This window comes from Anthonomus grandis, chromosome 4 (genome assembly GCF_022605725.1).
Source record: "Anthonomus grandis grandis chromosome 4, icAntGran1.3, whole genome shotgun sequence".
NCBI classification, from domain to species: Eukaryota; Metazoa; Arthropoda; class Insecta; order Coleoptera; family Curculionidae; genus Anthonomus; species Anthonomus grandis.
This window is the reverse complement of record NC_065549.1, coordinates 20,735,304-20,754,398: the sequence shown is the minus strand read 5'-3', so window position 1 is coordinate 20,754,398 and position 19,095 is coordinate 20,735,304. Positions and strand designations below refer to the sequence as shown.

At 30.4% G+C, this 19,095-nt stretch overlaps 2 protein-coding genes across 4 annotated transcripts in view; one reads left to right on the top strand and one right to left on the bottom strand.

Moving 5' to 3' along the window:
- Positions 1-18,662, top strand: part of LOC126735703 (probable phosphorylase b kinase regulatory subunit beta) — a 51,228-nt gene extending 32,566 nt beyond the window's left edge. For all 3 annotated transcript variants that reach the window (XM_050439774.1, XM_050439772.1, XM_050439773.1), the window contains 4 exons: positions 296-452; positions 556-748; positions 7,292-7,447; positions 18,384-18,662. In XM_050439774.1, coding sequence (XP_050295731.1) covers positions 296-452; positions 556-748; positions 7,292-7,447; positions 18,384-18,545 — 668 coding nt within the window. In that variant the 3' untranslated portion in view covers positions 18,546-18,662. The remainder of the gene's footprint in view (positions 1-295; positions 453-555; positions 749-7,291; positions 7,448-18,383) is intronic.
- On the bottom strand, positions 7,502-11,132 carry LOC126735134 (L-selectin-like). The gene is made up of 4 exons (XM_050439066.1): positions 11,124-11,132; positions 10,226-10,405; positions 9,951-10,096; positions 7,502-7,676 (listed from the first exon to the last, which is right to left on the bottom strand). The coding sequence occupies exons 1-4, from the start codon at positions 11,130-11,132 to the stop codon at positions 7,502-7,504; spliced, it is 510 nt and encodes a 169-aa protein (XP_050295023.1).
- Positions 18,663-19,095: the final 433 nt, after the last annotated feature.

Sequence of the window (19,095 nt, the reverse complement as noted above, 5' to 3'; positions counted from 1 at the left end):
ACGTGATTCTAGTTCGACACAAATTTAAGTATATAAAAATAATGATTTTTTGGCAAATTCTATAATACGCGTATGTAATATTTTAGGACCAAATAATATAAGAGCCATATCTTATATTAAAATTTTTATTTACCTCAATAAGTCTTGTTCTTAGAATTCATTCTCTTAAAAATTTCTATAATATTAATTTTTCTATCTTATTTGATTTAAATGAAAAATTATTCCGAAAAATTATATCAAATACTTTATGATGGGTTATCTTTATCCATTCATTATTAAATAATATAATTTTTAGGGATTCTGAAAATCCGTGTTGGTTGGGTGCTAGAAGCGATGAAATATTACCTTAGCATAGCCCGTACTGCAAAAAAACTAGAGGATCATAGCCCCTATGAAATCAGGGCTTTGGTGTACACAATTTTGTTGATTGGAGAATGGGACTCAAAATCCCAGTAAGTTAATTTAAGATAGCACCGATTTATTAAGTGTACCCTCTTCCACATAACTTTTACATTAATACCAAAATAAATTATTAAATAAACGTGTATGATTTAGGATTACGGCTCTCCAAAGACGACAATTAGTAGGCTGCCTCTGCAGAGTTCCTCCCACATTTTACGACGAAGTATGGGATGTTATGTCGAGAACACCAAAAGGAGTAATAGTTGAAGGAAATGTCATACCACAGCAACCAACGATGTCAAATATGACCAAAAACGAGTTAACATTTTCCCTGCTTGTCGAACAGGTAAAGTTTTTGATATAATTTGTACATTTCTAATATTTTGTCTTTATTTTTTTAACACTATTTGAAGGATCTCGAGAGAAAACCATGGATTTTACCAAAATTTATTTTTAAAGTTTATTACTGTATATATTTATACTGATTGTGTGTATAAATACAAAACAAGTATATACATACAACAGTTAATAATAACAAGTATGACTTATAAATAAACATATTTACATAAGTTCTAATAAAAATAGGAAAAATATCATTGGGTGTGAAGCTTTTACTAGAAAAATCTATGCATGTCTACTTGCTTAATGTTTCGTTTGTCAGAAGTATAGACCGAAAATAAAGGTCGTCAGAAGGCTAGGTGGAAGAATAACGAAGATATTATGAGTAGAATGAGTGTTGGGGCTCCATACCCACTATCATTATATCTCACATTTAACATATTTTTTTATGAAGTTCACTTTTGAGGATTTTGTGAACATAATTTATAATGTTTGAACATACTATTGCTTAACCGTCAGAAGTAAATTTCATTTCAATAAATAAAAAAAAATATGATTAATTTTATATAATTAATTGATATAATAAACTTAGTTTATATAATTAGTAATTTTGCATCTATATTTGGAAATTTTCCACTAAAGCGTTGTCGTAGTGTCATTTAGCCCGTTGTACATGACCAGGTATACGGTTCCTTCTACCCATCTGTTCGATCGCATTTTACATAATATATTGACTACATAATAATGTATAATATAGTATGACATGCATTCAATATATATTTTTATCCAATTAATATAATATATTATGTAAAATATCACATAAGATATTTTTCATAATAATCTGTTTGGCCGTATGTTGAGTATTTCTATGAACGAGGCAGCAGATATTGACAAAATGGTCTCGTATCCGATGACTCTAATACCTACATATATTGTGTGATTTACATGGCACCATTTGCAAACTGAATCGGCCTTATTGAAAGTTCTCCGAAATAGCATCTCATAATTGTTGATGGCTTCTTTTAAATTCACAAAATTAAGTTTTTCGCGAATATTAAAAAAAAAAACATACAAATTCTTTGTAATTATTATACTTCAAGTATCAACATTATTTTTTATTATTATTATCGGCATTAAATCAAAGTTGATGAGCGTTCCTTGCAAGGAGGTTTCAAAGCTGACTAAGAATATGTCAGTTCTGGTACGGAACAAAACGTGTCCAACAGACTTCAAAAGAGCTACGAAATGACAAATTTAAAGATGCTTTGGTTGATTTTTTAATTTCACAGTGGCAAAGTCAAGAAGTTGCTCCCTGTCTTAATATCAAAACTGTAGTCCTCAATTATAAAGAGTGTTACTCATATTAAGTAAATGCATATGGTAATGCTATTTGCACTAGGAATACCGAATTTTGTTGCTCTCCTCATGAAGAAGCTTATAAGAAAATAGTATACCATTTGTTTAAACTAGATATACATTTAAATATAGTTATTAAATGTTCTGACACATATATTATCGTCATTTTATGTAAACTAAAGTCAAACATTTGGATCGAAGTAGTATTTCCGATAAGCGTCACGTTATTGATATTAATGCGCTACATGAATCTCTCGGAGCAGGCTTGTGTAGAGTACTACCACAACTCTCACGAGATGTGTATGTTTTTATAAAATGCTTTCTAAATCAATAGATTATGAAAATGCATTCACTAATTTAGGTAATACAGGTGCAAATAAAGAAAACACGTTTGTGTATATACGGTATTCATCGGTACGGTAAATCATGCGAGACAGTTAATCAACTCTGATATGAACTGCTACACCGAAATTATGTGATAAAAAATATAAAGAATTTCGAGGCTTCTTGCTTATCCCCTTCCTATGTTGAATTACGTCAACATATGAAAAAGTTTCAGCTCCAACATATGCACAAACGCGACTTTGTTTGATCCATATGAATGGGAAGCAGAAAATTGCGGGTGGATTTTGGATGGATCCAATTATTAGAGTTCAATTGGTTTAAAGGACCACAATTTTTACCATCAGTCAAATACATTTTCACTGATGAACAATCATAGGGTAATTTTGACCATCTATAAAATCAACTAAATTACTGATTTGTACTTTCAGCTGATGATGATGACATTACATATATCAGCAATGATGACTTTAAATTCAATGACGATATGGAGAAATATAAAACTAATTTTACTTTCGATTAATATTAGCAATACTATAGATTATTTAGTATTTGCAATACTATAGATTATTTAGTATTAATCGATTCATTAGTATATGTATCCGGTTAGTGTTAGAAGTTTATATTATATTAGAGGTATAAATAAAAAAATTGTCGTGTTATTGTATAACAACGGTATATTCAAATATCATATAATGAATATTCAATAAATATTTAAACATACCAATGATATAAAGTACAGTGAAAGTCGCTTATAGCGACGGTGAAGGGACCACGAAAGTTACGTCGCTATATCCGACCTTCGTTATTATATACGAGCTGTTTTTTTTTCTAGCAAATGAATAAAAGATAGACTTTACGATAGCCAGAAGAAATAACATTCGCTATCCAATTTGTTTAAAACAATTTATTAACCACTAATTTACAAATTCACAACATTTAACAGATACATATGTATGTATGTAGTACCTACCTACACCTTCTCCAGTTTTAAGACTTGAAATAATCTGTGATTTTACTCTGTTTCTTTGTTCGAGTATCATAATAGATGAATTCAATTTTTTTCTCTAAATTAATAACATGGTTTAGCAATATTTCGTCCGATGAATAGTTATACAAAACCAACTTTTTAATAGTATTAGTGGCTTGAAGGGCTTCTGCTGCAGATGGAGGTTAAAATTCTTCCCCTTCTGAATCCTCATCTTCGCTTTCCTCTTTGTCCTGAGAGAAGGATAAGATGTCGTCTACAATTTGTTCTTCATTTAGATTGTCGCATACTTCCAAACTATTCTCTGCATGTAAGAACTGGTCAGACAGTAAGACTGATCTGACAATGCAGCAGACTTTTTTATTACAGCCAGCGGAACCTCATCTTCCTCTTCAAAATTACCATTAATTAATTTAGCCAGTGGAATGTCATCTTCTTCATCAAAACTATCATTTCTAACATGCTCACTTTCTACGAAGCCTCCATGTCTAAAACAGTTGGCAATTGTTTTTGATGAAACTCTATCCCATGCTTTAGCGATCATTGATACTGCATCTAAAAAGCTAATACAACACTCTTTGCCTTGTTCAGCATTTTCCATGATTTTCATTAAGTGAAACTTCTTAAAATGCACTTTTAATGATCGAATAATCCCTTGGTCGATTGGCTGCAGAACAGAGGTAGTGTTTGCTGGCAAAAACTCGAGTTTTATGTTTTTTAAATTATCAACTTTCGGATGAGCGGGACAGTTGTCTACTAAAAGTAAAATTTTTTTCTTGGTCTTCACCAACTTTGCATCCCATTCACGAAGAATACTGACAAATAAATCAGAAGTCATCCGGACCTTTTTGTTGGACTTGTACACGACAGGTAATGTCTTGATATGTTTGAAACATCGTGGATTTCTTGACTTGCCGATCGCAATAAGTTTAGGTTTATCCGATCCTGTCATATTGGTAGCAACTAAGACTGTAATTCGTTTACATTCGTTATTCGTTACAAGTTTCACCCTTGAATTTTAATGTCTTATCTGGGGTCAGTTTATAAAAAAGTCCTGTCTCGTCGGCATTATATATTTCGTCATCCTTATATCCTTTTCGTATTTCAGGCCAGATAGTTGTTAACCAGTTTTCACGTACTCCTTGAGGCACACTGGCAGCTTCGCCACTTATTTTCCCAAACACTATTTTATGTCTTTGACGAAAACGCTTAATCCAACTTTCAGAACATTTAAAGTCTACTTTACCCATAATTCTTCCAAAATCATTTGCTTTTGCTTGTAATATTAGACCGCTTATGGGAGTTCCACGACTTCGCTGACTTTTGAACCACTTGAGTAAGCCTTGATCGATATCTGGGTGTTGAGATAACTTGAGTTTTTTTTTGCCTAATAAATTTTCGTTGAACGCTTCTTTAATTTTATCCTTGTTCTTCAAAATTGTGGATACACTTGAGTGAGATAAATCAAATTCAGTAGCTACTTCTAGTAGTATTACTTTCACCAGATTCAAGTCTTGCGATAATAATACCTTTTTCTTCAATTGAAAGAACTTTTCTTTTCTTTGACACCGAAGCCATTGTACAATGTTTGTAATCACAAAAACACAATCACAGCACATACGAAGGTAAAACAATAATAAAAAGCAACATCAACCCTTTGTAGGAACTGTTAAATCCACGCTGTACTGGAATAAACTACGCACATTACATTTACGTCTATCATGCAGATGTTCAGAAATAGGGTATTCCCCGAAAACAACTCCTGTATTTCACAGAGTCGTTGCTCGTCGGTTGTCGCAGTAACCGGTCTAAAAAATCCAAATTCAGCGAAATGAACTCGTTAAAAGCGACTTCGTCACTATAACCGACGACGCTATAGCCGGACTTTTTTACTATTGAAAATATAGAAATCCAACCAAGATACGAGCGTTTAGTGGTTATATGCGACATTTCATTATAAGCGACATCGTTATTGGCGACTTTCACTGTAAATCATATTTTTAAATCATAATTTATTAATAATTGGCAATGTCTTCCAAATTTACTTCTGACAATAATTGAGCAATAATATGTTCAAACATTATAAATTATGTTCTCAAAATCGTCAAAAGTGAACATGACGAAGAAATATATAAAATACGAGATATACTGATAATATCTCCGTTATTTTTCCTCCTAGCCTTCTGCCGATTTGTAGGTAATTTCAATTTAAATTATAAAATAAGTATGCAAAATGTGAAACTTGTACCTAGTGACAAAATCGTTGTGAAAATTTTTGCAACATTAGCAATTTCTGATGACCCTTTATCTTCGGCCTTAATTTCTGACATTTCCTATTTTTTATTATCATCTCCCATACTAGTGCAAATTTTCAGCCCTGTGCCTAGTCAAAAAATTTTCATAAAAAAATTACAAGTTTAATTTCTACCCTTACATATCACATCCACGGCCACTTCTGACGCTCTGCCCATTACTATATCGGTAGCAATCGAGCCCGTATGTACCAAAGTTTAGCTTTTAGACTACTACTGGATCGTTGCGATGAAGTGGTTATTAAATTCGTTAGTTATTTTAAAAACTTTGTTAAATCTGTAAAACCATTTTTAATTATCTGCTGTTCTTTTACCAAGTTTACTTTTCTTAGTTCTTTAACTGGGTGAATGTCGCCAGGATTTTCATTCAGGATCCAATTTCTTTGTTTTTTCTACATTTTTTTTTTCATGAGTTATATAATGAAAACAGCTATTTTATTTATATTTATTTTATATTTATTTTGATACACCTATATAGCTAAACTAAAGTATGTAGTCACTTATAAAATAAATTTTAACGCGTCATTAATTTTAACGGCGATGCTGAGTGGACATTCATTGTTTAAACTGCGCGTAGATGCACATGCCATGGACATGCACGCATTGACATGGCAATTTTAAAATGCCATCTTCAGCCAATGGGCTGAAGGTTTTTTATCTTTCGTGATAAATCAGCAGATAGTTTTTGTCAAAACCGACTAGATAGAGTACTTAATCCAGTTTCAATTTTTTGCTAATGAAATCACCAATTTTTTTGACATGAATGTCACAAAATTGGCGAATGTGTTTCATGTTCTCTCACGAGACCCTTACGCCTATACATATATGAAAATATTTATTATTTTTATTAATAATTGTTTTAAGCTTGTAAACCAGGTTCATCTAAAACCAAGGGTTAATTTGTTGATTGTTAATTTGTTGATTCAATCTATTTTTTTTCTGTATAAGAAATACATCATTCTTAAATTTTCTATGGTTAATACTAACTTAAAAAATAAGTCTTTAACTTCCTTTCCTGGAACAACAAACATTTTTACTTTTAGTAAAATTACAGTACTGCGTTCAAAATTCATATGAATGGATTACAGCAGGGTTGGTTGCAATTAGAAACAGAGATTTCATAAATTATGCATTTTAATTGAAATTTGGTTTTATTCGGTTACTAGAAAACATATAGAAATTTCTTAACCAAACTCATTAGAAATGCAAAAGCTAATAAGATTTTTTAATTTCCAGCAAAGTCCTTAAAAATTTGTATTTGAACATGCGCAAACACAAATCATAGGGCAACAAAAATCTTTATTACTCTTATTGGGTGGACTATAGAAAAACTATAAATAGGAAAATAATCCTGGTCTTCTTTGTTGAATATTTGGAAAAGAACAAATTATTAAGATAGATAAGCTTATACAAACTTAACATTATTTTTAAGACTTTCGACAAAACTATAAAAACAGAGAACTTTGCTTAAAAAATAAAGTCTGTTTTAGTAGTGGCTATGTAGCAGTTAAGTACCTACTATATTATGAAATTAAAAAAAAAATCTTTACAGATGCTGAATCATATAAATGTACCAGAATACCGACAGCTAATAGTTGAACTACTGACTATTGTTGCTACCATTTTGGGTAGAAATCCAGAGCTCACATTTAGTCAACCTTTAGATCTCAGGCAGCTTGTAAAGGATGCAACTCATATGTACGCTAAGGTAAGTTTCAGTAAAACTCGTTCTTCAATACCAAAACTACCTATATTTGCGAAGTTACTTGATATTTAATTCAGGTCTAATATATCGGGCATATCTTAATAATTCTGCACTATCCTCGCATACAAAAGGTTTTCTCGTAGCGCATACTTCATCGTGCCAGTGAATTCCATCTCCATAGCGATTGTTTACGATTGCTATACAGTTTTCCTCTTTACCATTTGCTGATTCTCTATAAAGGCAAAAATATTAAATTTACTGTTAATATTTTTTTGGATATAAACGTTAAAGATCTGTCACTATTTCTTATATTCAAGCAAATTATCAATTTTTTAGTTAACTTTTTAGAATAATCGTTTTAGTAGGCCAAAACACCCTTTTAACTCCAAATAAAACAAATTAAAGGAAAATTAACTTCAGGGGAATATTAAACTATACTGGCGAAAAACGAATAGAAAATATACTTGGATAAATTTGGAAAAGTAAGAAAACCTTTTGTTTTCTTTTGTAGGATCTTAAATGCTTGGCAATAAAAACAATATATAAAAGTTATTTAAAATAGAAGGTTAAAATTTTCTGAAAAATTGTTAGTACAATCTTCTCCAAGGAATGAATGATAATAACAGTTTTTAAATTGTTTTTTGTTAATTTAAATTTGCTGCTTGATTTGGCTGACATGCTTCCTAACATTAATGACACAGTCCCTCAGTAGAAGTCAAAATAATAGTTCATGTCAACATAGTGCCAGTTAAATAAAAGTAAAATTTATATTGTTGGGACGAATTTATAATTAGTATATATTTTGTTGGGTATTATGTTATTATTTAGATGAATATCAATGCTTCCTACATTTTCTTGTTCTTTTTAATAATTGAGCGCATGTGAGGGTATTTAATTATTAAGTTATTAAAAAACTTTAAATCGCCCTGATATAGTTCTACAAATTTGAAAAGTTAGTAGGGGAAGTCTTTTCAATGTTATATCGACTCGGCTTCAGAATGGACTTTTTCCTTAATAGTTCCACAATTTAAGCGGAGGCAGACTTTTATTTACCTGATCTTATGACTTCACTACAAGAATGGACTACTTGCTCAACCTGAGATATAATTTAAGTTTTAGCTAGTTTTTCGTTTTGCTCTAGTTTTATTACCGTAAACTAGCGTAACAAATAAAATATTTATTCGTATAAATATTTTGTATTTGTTATGAATAAGAAAGTACAAAAAGTTTGTAGAAGAAGGCGGGTATGTTGTTTTTTTTCATTCAGAAGCTTTTCTAATTTAACCTAATTACCTTGATTTTGACATATTATAGTTTTTAAAAATGTTACTAAACTACGTAATTATATCAAAGAGTGATTCTCTCGAGAAGGGTTGCTCCTAGCGACTTTAATAAGCTGAAATTTCTTTACGTAAACTAAAAAAAAAAAACACTCTTTATTACCCACATATACAGTGCGACTCTTAATTGTCCCTCCCCCTCTTATCTTTTAAATGCGTTTATATAAAAACTTGAAATTTCCCACACATCATTAGCAACGTAAATACTACTTTTTGGTCCCTAGCTTATTTTGCAAAACTTAAATTAAATAGGGGAGTCATGCGATACATCGTTTGAGAGCTCCCACTGAGTGCTTTATGGTCCTAGATTTTTTTTTTTAGTCATTGCTTCTACCCGTAGCAGAATGACAGCCTTTCAAAATCTTATTTTTTGCATTTTTATTTCGATTTAAAATAATTAAACTTTAGATAACACAGAAATGTAACTGTTTCACTACAAAAGATGTTGAAAATAAGCACCACTGACTTGAAGCATCTATTGGAGAACTATTCACGAACATTTTGGAATATTGCTACGTGCATCAATTATTCTTTGACGTACCTCGTACGTATTCTCGACGACCAATCCACCGATTAGGATAAGTATTAGTTAAATATTCTCTAAATTATACCTGAACAGGTGTAGTAAAGAAAATAAAAATGTGAAAAATAAGATTTTGAAAGGCTGCCATTTTGATATGGGTAGAAGTAATGACTTAAAATTCTAGGATCATAAAGCATTCAGTGGACGCTTTCAAACGATGTATCGCATTACCCCCCTTTCTATTTAATTTTATTTTTCAAGTAATGCAAAATTAGCAAAAAGTAGTATTTAGGTTGCTAATGATCTGTGAGTTTTTAATAATGTATAATTTCGTTAAGGAATTATTAAAACAAAACGAAAAATTTGATAAAATTTGAGCATTCTATATCTCGTTTAGATTCAGTAAAAAACTGAAATAGAAAAACTGAATTTTGAGCAATAAACAAAAAATAAAATTGTAATCAGAATTGTAATCAGCGCTGGAACTTGAAATTAATGAACTTCCTTACAAAATTATTAATATGAATTTTCTAATTTGATTTTCTTATTTTAATTATTGCGATGTAAATATTTTTAAATTTTTAACCCATCTACATTTTTTTTTCTAATGAGTTTTAAATTTCACAACCATTTTTTTACTTACCGGTTATCCGGTTGTTGAACTCCATCTCCACCAGTATAGGACCAATCATTATTCTCTCTCTCAATAGTTGGGGCAAGTTTTTGGAAAACAGCAGACCAGAACCAACCATTGATCTCTAGTGGCTGAAGATCTTCTCGATCGCAACCCTATATTGCCAAATATATGTTATTCAAATAAAAACAAGACAATATAATTCCAAAAACTTAATAATCTCTAATTGATTATAGAACATTAATTAATAAAGTCTTATTTTAATTAAGGGCGTCTTACGATACCTGAAAATCGCATTTTCTTCCTGATGTCCATATTTCCGTAATATTATCGGTTCGAATTATATATTTAATCCATTCATTTTCAACTTTTGTTTCTAAAGATACGGTGTCCATGCAACGCATTCTACAGAAGTTTCTTGCGCCTAGCCAGTCTTCTTCATCGAGATTCTCTAAAAGTAAAGTCTAATACAATGTGAAATAAATTTATTTAAAAATAAAATATTGATGTATACAGACCATGACAAAGAGAAAATGTTACTCTTTAAATGCAACATTGAATTTTTAAATCCAGGTTTACATTCTGCCTGAAATTATTAATTTCTCTTAGATAGTACACCTACTAGTGTAGGAAACCTTAAACAACATTTGTTTCTTTGACTTTATTTACTTTAATTAGTTTCTGTTGAATGGTAAATTAAATAATATATATTAATTATTCCTGTGAAAATAAATTACATATTTTTGTGTTCTAAGATAATGCATAGATAAAAGTAAATAAGCTTTGGAAAAAAAATTAGTAACATATTAACGAAAGTAATAAATACCCTAATTTAATATTGGGTATATTATCCAATATTCTTGATTATTTCATCACATCGTCCAAGCTTAGTTCCAAAATTTTAGTTACTTTAGACATATTCATATTCCTCTTTACTTCTTAAATTATTTCTTTCATATTAGTTTTATTTATATTGTTTCTTTCGATGTATTTAAATCATTTCTCAAATTTTCAATGGCACTCAGATCATCACTTTGTGCTGTCTGCTCAAAACCCTTTTTTTTGTAAAGCCACTGAGTCGCAACATATTTACGATGTAAATTAGACCCATTTGAAAACTCAAAAATATTTCCATAAAAAAAGAACAATATCTTATTGTAAGTAAAGTATGGTTGTTCATACCTTTTGCATACTGGTCCCTTATTAAAGCTTTTATGAAAAATAAAAACAGATCTATGTCTACACAGTTTACGTATTATAAAATACAGGTGAATATGCGAAATGGGTAAGTTGAAAAAGCGAGGATAGTAGCTATTTAGTAAATTATCAAATTTCTTGAAAATTAGGCAGATATAAAGAAATACTGATAAGTCTGGAAATATGAAACTAAATTATAAACAGATGTTGAAATGTGGACTTGATTCATTAACGTGAGAGATTTGCCTCTTTTTTGAGTAGCAAAAATCGTGTGGAAAAATGTCAACTTTGGAGCTCCTAAGTTATCCCATTTATGGTAACTAATACGAGGAGAGGGCCGAGATTAGAACTCCTGAAGTAGTTCTGTGCACACCGGCTTGATGCCCTTTTAAATCTCAAATTCAAAGTTTTATTGTCCAACAGGAAACAAATTCTACTAATAATATAATTATTGAAATATCGACAGATAATAGAATAAATTCAGTAATGTAACAAATAACAATATCAAATTCACTAGCTAGATTAACATAAAACTAAGAGTAGGTATTACAATAAACACTTAAACAACTAACAATCTAATTTTCTTTGAGATGATATTTGAAATTATTCAAGTCATGCCAAACAAATCGACATCCAACCGTAACTGAACATCATTGAACCAGTTGCATGCTCTATACATGGGCTCTTTCTTGTGTGTCAAGATAAAATACACTGTCTTGTATAGATGTAGGGAGCAGCAAAATTCAAATCTGATAAGAGATCTGAAGCATCAATTTGATTGTTGCATATTTTAAATAAAAACGCTAAACTCCCACAAACAGGAGATTGCTGAAGAGACAGTGCATCAAACTTTCAAAGCAATAACTGCTGACTGAAGCCCCTTTCAGGGTGTACACACACCATCCAACCTAAAACGAATATATTTGTAGAATTTTAGTTGAACTGATTCGAGCCAGTGAATAATTAGGAAACCGTAATAGAGAAGCATACACTAGGCATGATTTTACTAGGGAATTAAACAAAATTGTCCTGCTTGAAGTATTAATAGGGTCTGTTCATCTTACAATGAAGCCTAGGATCTATAAGAAGATCTTAAGCTATACTAGTATTGAAAATAAATTTTTATCAACATAAACCCCCAGGTCACCAACAGAGTCACAATTTGGAAGTGTGGTATCATTTATTAGGTAACCGAACCCAATCTCATTTTTGAGCAAGGAAATTGATATCTTCTTACATTTCTAAAGATTAAGTGGTAATCTGTTACCTTCACACTATTCATAAACACTATCAAGATCAGCTTGCAGCTGCATGCAGTCTCAATGTCAATACTCATATACAACTCAATGTCAACAAAACTCTTCTAGATGTTCATGAAAACTCATTTTATTAAGGTTTTTGAAAAGAATTCCATGATCAATTGATAGCTTCATATGCGTACTACAGAAATAATGTTAAATTAGTGACTATTGATCTACACTGAAAAAAACCATGCCGATTACGTAAAATATGTTTAATTTGGTGAAACAGGTTGTTATAAATGCAGGTCTCAACGACTTGCTTAAAGTTGAAAAAAAAGTTGGACAAAATGGAGATTGGTCCGAAATTGGAATTATCATAATTCTGTCTCCTGACTTAAAGATAGGCAAAATTTTTGCGTGTTTCCTGACGTTGGGAAAAGTGCTTGTCCGTAGTGACAAATTAAAAAGTAAAGGTTACATAGAGGTTTAGTGAAAGCAGAAGCACAGTCACCTAGGAGAAAAGAAGGAACACTGTCAAATCCCGCAGTCTCTTTATTTTTTAGTTTTTTTTTTAAGGACGATAATATATCCACATGATTTAATTCATAGATATGAATATTTTGAGAAGCAGATTGTACATGGCTGAAATTAGCAGAAGAAGTGGAGCTGTTAAAGACGCTACTAAAGAAATTTGCAAAAGCGTTCACAATTTGCAGGTAACAGTAGAGTAGACAGTTTAGATGTGTTTTTTGCTTGTTGTATAAATTGCCAACATTTCTTGAGGACATGATAGAATAGAATTTTTAGTATTTGTATATTAACCCTATACGCTACATGAATATAGGAGATAAAGGATGCTCGCAAGGCTCTTTAGGCACTATAGCTAATGATTTAGTTCTTTTACACCTATATTATGCAGCCTATTCTTCTTATTAAGAGCTGCCATAATTTGGGCAGTATACCAGCTAAGAAAGTGATAGTCATTTTTTCGACGTCTATAACAAGGAACTTCTCTGTCAAAGACATCATTCAAAACACAGTAGAAACTGGAAACTGCCTTATTAACATCATCAAATTTATGAAGAAAATTCCACTGAACCTCAGATAAGCTGATATAGCATGGGAAAGTTAGTCCTTAGTTGAGACTTTGAAGGTGTGGTTTAAAGTTACAATTCCTATTGGTTTCTGTTTTAAATGATATAGCTATAGAAGGATAATTAGCATCGACAGTGAAATACGACCATCAACAGTGAATGAAAGATTAGCAAATATCAGATCAAGGTCTTGTACATTACGAATATTTATAAATTGACACAGATCAGAACAGATGACACAGTTGTTTCTAGAACATTAATATTGATATTTCAATCCCCATGGTTAAAACTTTATGGTTTCGTATACAGTTAGTAACAGAGATATAGTTAAATAAGAATCTGCAATCTTCACTTGGACTTTATGACTATTATCAAATTGACATTGATCAGAAGAAGCCAAAAAGTCATGTAGTAATGGGACCTTCGTATTAACAGTTGGCTCGAGAACATTAATATTGATATTTAAATCACCCATGATTAAAACTTTATTAAGCATAACTCCACCCCCACGGGTGACTCCCATAGTCTCCAAATTCCTGTCCTTGTGATATACAGTATTAAATATGATTGAATGAAAAGCATAAAATATGCAGCAACATCTATATCCTTTAAATGATGGTTTTTAGAAAGGTTACATTTTGCCCTCAATTTCACTGAATAGCCACTTAAATATACTTAAATAATTCAAAAATCTATAAGGTTAGGCACCCAATACTTATAGGTCTAGGTAGGTATGTTTTAAAAGAGTTTTTAAATAGATTGGCGTATTAAAGTCATTTTTTAAATAATTTAAATTATCTTTCTATGTAATTTTTCTTGAGAATTTCTTGAAAGTTAAAAAGATTTTTGCTTAGAATTCAGTATTAAATTCGAGAAATATTACGAAAAATTTAATTTGATATTAAATTCACTTTTTTACACACCATATATTCTATTTAGATAAAAAAAAAATAGAAACAAAAAAAATTAAGAGATGCGCGGCATTTTTTCCGAAAATCAATACCTATTTTTAAGTTTCATATTCGCCTCCTTTACTTGACGAATCAAATATCGATTTTAAATTACTTAATAATCATCATGGTCATGAATATTAATTTTACTCCCGAATTAAGTTTTGAAACTCGATAAATAATTATAAATAGTTATAGTTACTATACATTCATACAGAGTCCAAGGTCTTACCTCTCCATTGAAAAAAGTAATTTAATCTAAGAAAAGAAGTAGCATGAATTGTTCTCTCTGCACACAACTCCGGCACTGGTCCCTCCAATTTTCTTCCATTTGGAAACTGTGCAAAAACACCACCACACAACGCGACCCACAACACCAATTTCATTTTTAATTTTCGTTATAGAGTTCTAAACTTTACCGCAAGTTGTTCATATTTAAATACGCTATAGATGATTAAAATTCCATTTATTATTTAATTAGAAAGTTGTTTCGGTGATTAAAAAGTATTTAGAAATTCTTTAATAGTTTAGAATATTAGTATTATTGATGTAAAGCTTAATTTTGAAAATTATTTTTAAATTTATTTTCTAGATGTAATTTATTTGTGAACTTTATTAATGTGTTTTCACGTGGAATTTCAATTAATTTTTCGGTAATGATTGACTTAAAAGTGACTGAGAGTCAATTTATACTACTTTATTTATATGAATTTTTTACTTCTGATTTATTAGTCATAAAAGCTAAATGGAGCTACATTTTGCAATGGACTTCTAAGATTGTTTCAAGATTTACATTCCATTTTTTGTAATGCTGTTGTCTATAAGTTTTTATTTATTCCTTGTAAAATAAACAAAAAAATACAAATTCTTATTCTAAATATTAAAAAAATGCAAAACTTTTTTCAAAGTGATTTTGCTACGAAAAGCTTAAATCTGAAAGTCTCTTTTGCAATAAAAGTTATGTTTTCTAGAAATAAATAAATTACTATTTATATGGAAAAATTATCAGCCAATATTGATTTTGGAGGTAAAGCTAATTTTATTTAAAAATAAAAATAATGAAAAAAGATTTTAATGTATTTATTATTGAGTGGCTAGCAGAATTGGACTTCATTTACAGATACAAGTTTGTCATAGTAAAAAGTTTGTTTTTACCCACAAAACACAAAAAAAACTTAATAAAACTTTGTATTATTTTATGTAGTAAAAGTTTATTTAGGCATGGGTCTCAAGAAGCCTTCAGCCGCGTCTTAATTTAAATCACCAATTACGAGATTATTAGTCCTTAAAGATTCGATGTCTCAGAACTTAAAAATAAAACAAATAAATGCAAAATGTTTCTAAATATAATGTCAAATTTTTTTTTTTGCTTTTTTAAGGCGAACGTGTTTTCTAAACAGTGAGAGCCTAACTAGATTTGACCAATTCAGCTTTATTTAGTCTAATTGCAATCCAGATTTTTCTCTTATATTGTTAAATTCTTATTATTTAGTAATATTTAAATGTCGTTTTAAAAATCGTTTGGTTTCAAAGCATATAATTTGAGATTTTTTAGAATTAGATTATGGTGAAATATATTTATATTTATAGATTTTTATATAGCAATACCTATTACTATATAACAATTGTTAAGTCCTGCTGATCTTTGAATCAATATTTTTAAGAGCTGCCTGAATGTCAAGTACCACCAAAATTCTTCAGAGTTTTAACGAATACAGCTTCTCATCAAATATGTCTAGAATAATACTGACTTTGAGTTTTTACCTTTTGTTAAGAATTTGCAGATTATTTTTAACTTTTGCACAGGAAGTGGTTAAAGTGACAATAAATCTGCGTGTAATATCGAACCGCATAGGCAAATATTTTCTAAAATTTTAAATATTTCATTATAATAGCACGTAATTTAGGGGTAGTAATAGATACTGAATTAAATTTTGAAAGTCATATTAAAAACCTTATTCAAAAAGCATATATATCATTAAAACAATTATATAATAGTCGTCAAATTTTAAGCGTCGAATTAAAAAGAAAGCTATGTGAAACCCTTGTTATATTTGCTTTTTTGTGAATTTTTTTTTCTTTAATTACTGTTAACTATAAGTTAAGACTATATTATTTAAAGTGCGTTTCAAGTGCATAATTATTTGGCACATGTGTGTTATTTAGCATTTATTGAAATCTGTTAGAGGGTTGAGTTTGAATAGCCCTAGGCTAGACTTCGCCAACTGATAGGTTAAGAAACATATTATAATACAAATATTATGTAATGAATTTTTGGAAATAAAAGTCGTTTATTATTATTATTATTATATCAGTTGTATATAAGATAACGGACCAAGCACAAACCCCAAAGGTACTTTATTGAAAGTCTTATTAAGGTCACGAAGCAAAACTGCTATACAGGGTGAGTCGGGAGAAAGACACTAATCATAAATTCTTATTGTACACGTAAAAATAATTAAAAAAAAACATATATTATGCGATTCCCGTTTTTAAAATATCGCGTAATTACAAACAAAATTTCTTACATTAACATGGTTTTAATTATAGTGCTGTCTAAACAAATGCTCAAAAATACCGCCATTAACCTCTAAACACATTCTACTTCGTCTGCGAAGGACCTTTGTTGCTTTTTAAAGCGATTCACGTATTTCTTTCACAAATACTGTCGCATTTCTAATGCGTCGAATTAGGGCCTCCCGCGTGTCGACTTCCACCTTTTACACCTCATTTTTAAATTAGCTTCACAAACAATAGTCTAGTGGTGTGAGGTCTAGAGATCTTGGAGGCCAACTAATAGGACCACCGCGACCAATCTATAGTCCTGAAAACTCTTCGTCCAAATATTGCTTTTCCTGATGAGCGAAATGTGCGGAAGTTTACATTTTTTAATAAATTTGCATGTTTAGAGAAACTGCCTCTAATAATGCTTTTAACTGATTAGCTCATATAGCAAAAAAAATAAATAGTTCTCTTCTGTGAGAAGATTTTGTAATATGTGGGCCAATTAGATAACTATCGACCATACCACACGTTTACTGAATATTTGTGCTGAAAACTAGTCTAGAATGTTGCGTGTGGATTTTTGCCTGACCATACATGTTTAGTATTTTTGATGCCATCACAGGTGAATGTTGCTTCATCCACGACCAGTAAAACCACAAAATTGCATAAGCCTAACATAGTCTTCCGGTTGTAGGTGATATACACGATGTACCTGGTATAGTAGATATAGGTCTTGCTCGCTTGAGTGTGTTAATTAATCTTTTCTGTGGAATAAACAATTGAATACCAATTCTTCGTGAACTAATCGTTGCATCATATTCTACCAAATTCAGAATATTTTCTACTTCTTCTAAAGCTTGTCAAGTGGCTCGCTCAGATGGTTTGTTAGTATTGGGCATAGTTCTGTCAGTTCTGTTCAGTCTGGCAAGTTTGTTAAAAATTCTGATAAAAACGTAGGAACGTAAAAGGACCTTAGACACTATAGATAGAAGTACTATTATATAGGCAGAAATTCTCAGCAATGTTAGGGTTATGGGTGCTGTTTTTAAAATATCAGGATATATAGAATATAATAACGCTCCAAGATCTGCGAGATGCTCTAATCTCTTAAGACCAACAGTCACAAATTTTGTCAAAGTTACCATCAGTAATTCTTTCTCGAAGTTGGTTAATTGGACAAAAGACCAAATTTGTCTTTGCTATCACTATATCTCTAACTTCAACTTAAGCCTCGAAAAATAAAGGAGTGTGGACTCACATCAATTCTGCGATATGAATGACAGAATACTCTTAATTAATTCCTCTGTCATTGTCAACTTTTTCTCGCTTTTTTTTAAATCGCTGAGAAAAAGCCGAAAAACTCATTGAAAATAATTGGGAATATTCTAGGTAATAAACGGCTACACAGTCGATGAAAACACCGACCAAATAATAATGAAACGGTTTTTTTTCTAGGATCATGGCCTGAAAGAAGAAAAAATTGGATATCTCATGGAAATACCCTATATGCAATCTACAGGCTATTTAGCCAGGGCCATAGTAAATACAGTCCTAAAAGGCGGCCAGTTAACTGAGAATTTGGAAAACGCTGCTGAGACTGCGTGTAAAGTACAGTAAGATTATTTTTTTAGACTAATGTAGTTTATCTTAGAGGGTTAATCTTTTCAGTGCCATAGTTATTTTTAAAAATATGTATATTGTTAGAAAATAAATATATTAAGTTTTATCCACTAACGATTGCAATCAAAATGGCTTTTATTTTAAATACTTACGTGGTTTATTAAATAAGTATGAATATCTACTATTTATTAATAAATTATTAATCATAATCATTATCAAGGTTTAATTTTCATTTTAATTACAATAAACGCATTGCGTAAGTATTTTTTTACGAAAATCTCTTCGTTATTTATGATCTGTTGTTAATGTAATACTCATATATAATTATTATAAAAATTTGGTTTCATTAACTAGATATTTTGTCAAGTAAGTCTTACAGAGCGGCAGAGAAAAGGCAATAAGCAAAGTGATGATTTTTAAATAAATATTTCTACGAGCTTTCTTAATCTTAAATCAATGTCAAGTACCACCCAAATCCTTCGCAGTTTTAACGAATACCAGTTTCTTATAAAATATGTCTAGATTAATTCTGACTTTATGTTTTTAG

Coding starts and splice junctions, on each gene's coding strand:
- LOC126735134 (XM_050439066.1), bottom strand. Junction 10,097..10,225: donor GAAGAAAATGCGATTTTCAG/GTATCGTAAGAC, acceptor TTGGCAATATAG/GGTTGCGATCGAGAAGATCT. Junction 7,677..9,950: donor GTTCAACAACCGGATAACCG/GTAAGTAAAAAA, acceptor TTGCCTTTATAG/AGAATCAGCAAATGGTAAAG.